At 47.0% G+C, this 8423-nt stretch overlaps 1 protein-coding gene across 1 annotated transcript in view; it reads left to right on the forward strand.

Annotated features, from left to right (window-relative positions):
* LOC146171060 (uncharacterized) overlaps window positions 1–6945 on the forward strand; it is a 74145-nt gene extending 67200 nt beyond the window's left edge. The window contains exon 4 of the mRNA XM_084586527.1: window positions 6699–6945. Coding sequence (XP_084442653.1) covers window positions 6699–6945 — 247 coding nt within the window. The remainder of the gene's footprint in view (window positions 1–6698) is intronic.
* The last annotated feature ends 1478 nt before the right edge of the window (window positions 6946–8423 follow it).

Here is an 8423-nt window from a genome sequence, read left to right on the forward strand (position 1 = left end):
CTTCGACCTTATCAACAACCGAATCCTCCTTCAAAGGCTGGAACACTATGGCTTTCGCGGTAAAGTCCTGTCTTTGTGATCGTCTTATTTACAACACCGTACACAGTTCGTTGATATTAACAGATATTGCTCAGCCGTGAAATCAGTAGCTTCAGGCGTTCCTCAGGGGAGTATTTTAGGACCGTTCCTGTTTTTAATATACGTCAATGATATTGTTAACATTGATAAGTCTGCTGACTATATTATATACGCCGATGATACAAGCGTGTTTTTCTCCGGACAATCAAGCCTCACTTTAGCCGAAAGAGCAAACAGGACATTGGCGCTGATAAACACTTGGGCAACTGAAAACGAACTGAAAATTAACGTTAAGACCAAAGCAGTTATCTTCCATCCACGTCATAAGGTTTTCCATCTTTCACCCCTTTTGATCAATAACACTCCCACTTAAGTAGTTTCGCCATTTAAAACTTTAGGAATAATTTTCTCTGAGAATATGTCATGGGACGACCACGTTACCTACCTTGTGAGGAAATTATTGCGCACAACTGGCTAATTACGCCGCCACTGTTCACTGTTTCCCATTTCTATTAATATATTGCTATACAATTCCCTGTTTTCCTCAGTCATGAATTATGGCGCGCTTGTCTGGGCAACTACTACACTCGGAAATATTAATAAACTTTCGCTTGTACAGAAAACTGCAATTCGCATAATTGGTAAAGTGCCTTCTTATTCACACACAGCCGAATTGTTCAAAACGTTTAACATTATCCGTATGCAGTGTCTAAACCCCTACTCACTGATCCGCTATTACAAATCGGAAAAAACCAAAAACAATAAATCATTAGCTGAACTAGCCAGTCTCTCGGCGAACGATCCTCTGCATTGTACGCGAAAACCGGAAAAAGGGAAAGTTGACGTTTGCCGTACAAATTACGGGAAACATGTTGAAGTTTTGCTTGCCATCCCTCCTTAGCGAGCTTTCCGGAGAAGATGGCACAGACGTCACTGACAAATCATTCAAGGATTTGCGTATTATTTTTTTGCACAAATACATATAGTAATATTGTTAGTTTCTTTGTTTGACCATGTCATATGTACTCATTCAGCTGTGTTTTCCAGTGCTATGTAATTTTCGTTCATCATATCTGTCATGTTCCATAACCTAAAAATTTGTCCTTGTTATTCGTATCATATTTGTATCCTTCTTTATGATTTTCTGTTTATGAGCAGCTGCGTCCTGCTAGTGTATTTCTGCTATTGACGCATCAAACGCTGTCCACTGTATGCCTTGTAGGGGGCACGGACCTTGTCAAGCCCATCGAGGGCTTTTTGTCCGTGCCCCTAAGGATCATATGATGTTTGAATAAACTGATTTGATTTGATTTGATCTTGCCAACGTCGGTCTTTGCTCCAACCCCGTACCGCCCTCGTCACCATCGCATCCTGTTCCTGTCGTGGCTGCTGCAACCACTAGCCAAGCTCCCCCACGTCGCTACGTTAGTCGAATTCCTGCAGAGTGGCGCACCTGACGACAGGCCAATTTGTTTTATTTGCTGTCGAGCCGGCCACACTTCACGTTATTGCCGCAGTCGTACCTTCCCCACCCCTCGTTCTTATTACAACACTGACCGTCGGTACTACTACGAACCTCTACCCTTCCCTCCTCACCCAGATGAACCTTACACCGAAGCCGTCTCAAGTGTCCGCCCCTCCAGCCGATCTGCATCTCCACGGATTCGTCGATCCCGTTCACCGGTGCCTCGTCGCAGCTCCTCCCCATCATACGCAGGCACCTACTCGTGAAACTAGCGGGCCCAGCGCGCGGGAGTGACGCTGCACTACCGACCCCGGACTGTCAACTCGGAACTAACCCTCGCACCCAGACGTGACCTCATTGAAATTCTTGTGGACGGAATCTCAGTTTCTGCCCTTATTGACACTGGCGCCCACATGTCTGTCCTCAGTTCCTCGCTACGTCAACGCCCCAACAAAGGCCTCACATCCGCTTCCTCATCTATCGTTCGTGTTGCGGATGGAAACGCAGCTACTGCGATTGGTATGTGTACTGCGAGAATTACCATTTCCGACCGCCATATCCCTGCGCTATTTACAGTCCTCATCAGCTGCCCTCACGGCGTCATAATAGGACTCGTTCCATATCTACAGCGCGATAAACGGGACAAGAGAACACAATAACGACAAACACAGGCACCAACTCGCCCAACAACTGACCTTGTCGATAATAGGACTCGACTTTTTTAACTGCACATTCCGCGCGCATTGACTGTTCTTCTGGACTACTTCATCAGGACCTGCCACTCTGTCCTGACAAATAGGCCTCTGATACTTCAACGGTCCGTTTCCGCTCCTATACATTTACTCGCCTGCCACTAGAAGCTGCAGTGTATGTGCTCATGTGCCTTTCTCCTCCGTTCCTGATGGCGACTACATTGTTTGCCTCATAACCGACGTGACACTGCAGCGTAGGATCGCTCTCCCTCATATAACACCGTGCACGTAGAAAAAACAACGCCTATATTCCAGTCTTGAACTTCGGCCTTCTTATGCACGTTCTTCCTGAGGGCATTACTCTCGCCGAACTGACCCCACTGTCTGACGTCACAGTGGTCGCTCTTTTACCTGACCCTACTGCTAAAGTGTTGACACGACCTGCACCGTCCCCACCTCCGGAGGCCCGCATATCAGGAATAATCGCACCTAACTTGCGCCCTGACCGTGCTACAGCCCTTACGAGCCTTCTGACTTCGTACAGCGATATTTTCGAATTTGGTAACCGCCCCTTAGGACAAACGTCCCTTGTTACACATCGCATCAATACCGGAGACGCCAGCCCAATTCACAGAAGACCTTATCGAGTCGCCATTTCTAAACGTCGCGTCATACAAGATCAAGTGGACAAGATGTTAGCACATAAACATTATAGAGCCTTCGAGCAGTCTCTAGGCGTCGTCTGTCATGCTTGTTAAAAAGAAGGACAATACCTGGAGGTTCTGCGTTGATACAAAGAACGACGTTTACCCGCTCCCCAGGATAGATGATGTCTTTGACTGTTTGCACGGTGCCAGCTAATTCTCTTCCATTGATCTTCGTTCTGGTTACTGGCATCGCAGTCGACGAACGGGACCGAGAGAAGACCGCCTTCGTCACTCCCGATGGCCTGTATCAATTCAAGGTGATGCCTTTCGGCTTGCGTAATGCGCCCGCAACATTCAAGCGCATGATGGACTCTCTCCTGCGCGGCTTTAAATGGACGACTTGCTTGTGCTATCTTGATGACGTCCTTGAATTTTCTTCTACATTCGAGAGCCATCTCCATCGTCTTGATGCCATTCTTGGCGCCTTCCGAAGAGCTGGCCTTGAGCTGAAATCGAAGAAATGTAGCTTCGGCCGACGTGAACTCAAGGTGCTCGGTAACGTGATCGACGCCCGTGGCGTTCAACCCGATCCAGACAAAATACGTGCTATAAGTACATTTCCTAAACCCCGTTGTACCAGTGCCGTGCGTAGTTTTCTTGGGCTTTGCTCCTATTTTCGGCGGTTTGTACACAACTTTGCGGAGACTCCCTTTCCCCACTCACCAATCTTTTGAAGAACGACGGTCCATTTTGCTGGGACCAAGAACAATCCCAAGCCTTTTCTGCGCTCATTGCAGCCCTCACCACTCCGCCCGTCCTGACACACATCAATCTTTCTGCACCAACGGTGGTATGCATCGACGCCAGTGGTCATGGTATTGGCGCCATACTCGCCCAACAGCAGATGGGTCGCACTCGCGTCATTGCTTATGCCAGTCGTCTCCTTTCTGCAGCTGAACGGAATTATTCGATCACAGAACGTGAGGGCTTAGCCTTCGTGTGGGCCATTACAAAGTTTCGCCCTTGTTTGGCCGCCCGTTCTCCGTCATCACCGACCACCATGCCTTAGGCTGGCTTTCTACACTGAAGGACCCTACTGGTCGCCTGAGCCGTTGGGCCCTCCGCCTTCAGGAATACACTTTTTCTGTTGTCCATAAGATTGGCCGGCTGCACGCTGACGCCGATTGCCTGCCCCGCAACCCGGTAAATCCGCCACCTACGACCGAGCATAACGATGGCACATATGTGTTGGCGATCTGTGACCGTTCAAACATTCGCCATGAGCAGCGCTTAGATCCCAAACTTTGCAGCACTATGAATCGCCTCAGCACTGATCACCTTGATGCTACCCTTGCTCTGTTTGTGCCCCAGAACGGCACCTTATACCGACGGAATACGCGACCAGATGGCGCCGAGCTTCTGCTCGTATTCCCCGAACACCTGCGTACCATTGTTCTTCAACAGCTGCACGACGCACCCACAGCGGGTCATCTTGGCGTATCTCGTACGTACGACAGCGTCTGCCGCCGCTTCTTTTGGCCAGGCCTCTATCGCTCTGTTCGTCGTTACGTGGCTCCTTGTGATCGGTGTCAGCGACGGAAGAAGCCATCGGTTATGCCTGCTGGATCCCTGCAGCCGATTGACGTCCCAGCTAGTAGACCCGTTTTCCCGAGTTGGCCTTGATCTCCTCGGGCCTTTCCACTTTCTGTGTCGGGGAATAAATGAATTGCGGTGGCCACGGATTATACTACGCGCTACGCTGTCACCCGAGCGATACCCACCCGGGGCCCTATTCTCGACATACATGGCTGCTATTCGGCTCCATTTGTTTCTCTGATTGGTTCTCAGAACAGTCACGTGTTTCAAATTTGTGGCGTGAAATTTCGGCGCGTCGAAATGGCTTTTTGCGGTGACGTAAAAATGATGTGAGCGTGAAAACGGATTTTTAGCAGCGGTAATCATGATTCATGGTGTCTATATAGGTACCTGCGGAGGGAAAACAGAGGTATATATGATAGAAAGAGAAGCACTTACGCTTGTATTACGAATGGGGTGAAATGAACCGCCCACTGCCAAGAACCGACTCCTGAAATCTGGTTGGCTGACGTTGTGTAGCGGGAAATACGTCATGCATAAACATTTAATGATGACGTGAAAATGACGTTTTATTACGCAAAGGATGTTCTGCCATTGCTATAAATGACCAAAGTTGGGCGCCGCATTTTGAACCACTTAGCTGCCGCGAGTAAAACGGCGGATTGGACGTGCAATGAAGGTGACGGTAGCTCACCGCAGTTTGGTAGAGAGTTTGGTGGGTGGCGAAGTAAGCTCACGCATCTTGTTGTAACTGCACAAAGCACTGAAACGACGACATGAGGGAACTTTCCAGCTGCGTCATCTTTTAGCGGTTTAATAATGATGACGCAAATTTACAGCCGCACGAGGGTCGTAGCTACCTTCCCGTTGCAAATGTTTTGCTCTCACAGAGAAACCATCGATCCGCGCCGTCTATGCCAAGCGCAGCATCGCGGCCCGCTAACTCAAGCGGTTGGTCTGCGCGAGACGAGGCATTCAGAGAGCAACAGAAGGGGAAGCTGGACGAGTTGTAGGTTGTTCATGATGGTTTCGTGGGCGCTCTTTAACACAGAAACAAAGAAAAGAAGAGAAATAAAGGCGCCAGGCCCGTGTTTTCTTCTCTTTGTCTCTGTATTAAATAGCGCCCACCAAACCATAATCAATATCAGCTAAACCACAACTATTTTTCCCCGCACTTTGAGCGGTGCAGTGCAGAACGCCAAAATAACTGTTGCCAGACGGACAGATAACATCCTTAAAAGCAGCCATAAAAATAATCACACAAGTACAAAAGATCAGGCCGCAGGCACTTGTGGAGAGACGTATGTATTGCGCACCTTTCCAGGTCGGATTCACTATCAATTCAGATAACTCGGGACGTTTCCGTTTTCGGTGCGTAAACCCGGCCATTTCGATTTTGAAGTGCAGATGCTCATTAAAAAGACCGACTGTTTCTCTGAGAAGCCTTTTTCATCTGCACCAATGCACTAGGCCTCGTCCTCCGCCATCTGCCACCAATCTTTTCGCTTTTCGCATTACAAACGCACTTACATCCGATGCGCAATAATCGTTGCATATGAACACAGGGCGTCTGTATACTCTTTTCTAAAATAAGCGACTCGTCAATGTCTGCAAAGGATGCAATAAATGAGGAATGGTAGAAAAAAACGACAAGCATTTCGTTTAGCAGTTGCGCACAATGCACAATGTATATTCAGTTGTTAGCAAGGACAACTTTCCTTCATTGCAGTTTGCTGGTGAAAGGAGAGAGCGAGTCTTTGTGGAGGAGAAGCAATGATAGTTTTCGAGCTGCAAAAAAAAAGAAACATTTTTGAGGGTGATTATGTCACAGAGGACATATGAGTGTTAGTTCGCGGCTGCCCAGTACCACAAATAATATACAGGGTCGTTAACACTTAGTTATAGAGCACCGTCGCTCTTTTCAAAGAGCCATTGCAGACGGCTCAATAAAGCCACGTGGTAGGCGAGGTCCCTCTGTGCTTGCGATGCTTTGCTTCGACATGGACGGTCACGACGGCGCTTTGAAGATATCGACCTTAGTTGCGAACGCGCTACTCAGCGCGGAATATAGGGCCTATGCTTCGCGAGTATTCCGACATACAGCTCTGCCGTCGCAATGTGCAAAAGTGATAACCGCTCGTAAATATTTTCTTGCCTTGTAAAGCCAGCAGTTCTTTTCAACTCGTGTGAGTAGACATAATTTTTTTTTCACTCTTGCAGGCGGGACTTGATTCGAGACATCGGCAAATTGATCATCATCGTCTTGATGACCTTGTGCGTGGCCTACCTTTTGCACGTTTGGCGGCAGGAGGACAAAAAGCGCTTTGGGACTGGAATCGTAACTGAAAGGCCCACTACTGTCTTCACTGTGCCCGAGGAGAACCTCTCAATGATAGTATCCATAGCAGCTCAAAAATTGGGCGACGAGCAAGAGGCCATAGATCTTTTCGGGCCCATTGACATTTAGCCTTTCTTATTTTCCATTCTACGCTCTCATTTATGGCGCATCTCTTTGTTTTGATGCTGTTGGAGGGCAGCGTTACCAAGAAGCGCGCGTCCATTAACTTACTAGCAGTTAAAGGTCGCTGGCTCTGTTACGCAGATTACTTATAATTATTTTCGATGAGATTGGACATGCTGCTGTTTCTTTATGCTATAAATCGGAGAGGGAAGCGCTAAACTTCCTTTGTCCCAGAGGCACATTGTTTAAAAGATATTTTTTTCACTATATAAGGAGCAGATATTTTTTATTAAACTTCAGATATTCATAGCGGCTTGTTACATGCAAGTGGCTTAGTATCATGATGCATATAGTTCGACAGGTTCTTGGAGGAAGCTTCTCACGGCAGCCTTTTCTTACTAAAGGGCCGCTAACAATGAAATTGATGTTTGTCTCGGGGTGCATTGTTACATGTAGGAAGCTTACTGGCAGATCGCCTGCATTATATCTGACTTACATAAGATTTGTTATCCAGCTTTGAAATTAAACAGAACAAGCTATCTTTGGTAATCATCTAACTAGCTCCGCGCCCCAAAATTTACTGTATTATATAATTTGCTGTGCGTTCAGGTAAATATTTATTCATGTACCGCTTACGTTTCAATAGTCGACTACAAATCTGAGTGAATTCGACAGTGTACTCGAAACACACATGTTGTAATACATTTTAATATCGCAGGAAAAGCAGTAAAACTTGTTTTTCGTTTATTGATTCCATAAAGCCTCGAAACAATCAAGAGTCTAATGCAGGCAAATAAACGAAAGCGCAGCTCGGTGGTTTTTCGTGCCTTTCTTGTTCACTCATTGCCAGCCCCAAACAAAGCGTTGACAGCAGATTGCAGCCGTAAATATTGGAGAACTGAGGACGAAGTGAATGTTGCGTTCGTCGTGCTAGTAGCGGCTAACCCGTAGTAAGTCTTTTATTAGGATAGAACAGGGTAACATTAGACACGGTTCAAAATGAAACACGTCTCGTCTAGCATTATCATGCGTAACTTCTGCTATATCAAGCAGGTTTATGAACTGGGTGCCTGCTTAATGTTTGCTGAAAACCGCCAATCTTGCGATTCGCATACTGGGAAAATATTTTGATCAACTTTCGTAGGGTGTCTGTCACGCTAAGGAAAAGGTAGACATCCTCACGTTCCGTTCTTTTGGAGCTCTGCAGAAACTCAACTGGGAAATGCAGTGGCAAGCGCGTATTTGTATTGTTTCTGTGTCTGCTTGGCTACCTATGTAAAAAAAAATTGATAATTTGAGTACGAACCTATGGAAGCGGAAAAATGTGACATTCGCCCGTAAGAAGCAAGTGCAATGTTTGCTCGTGAACAGTGCGTTCTGGTAAACTGGTAAAGAAATTCTTTGAACGATCCGGAAACATCAGTAGCATAACCAATGGATGCCGGAAGTGTGGTGGCTGGCATACGTCGTTGGATGATTCTCAG

Source organism: Amblyomma maculatum, unplaced genomic scaffold (genome assembly GCF_055883805.1).
Source record: "Amblyomma maculatum isolate TAMU_Amacu unplaced genomic scaffold, ASM5588380v1 scaffold_23, whole genome shotgun sequence".
NCBI classification, from domain to species: domain Eukaryota; kingdom Metazoa; phylum Arthropoda; class Arachnida; order Ixodida; family Ixodidae; genus Amblyomma; species Amblyomma maculatum.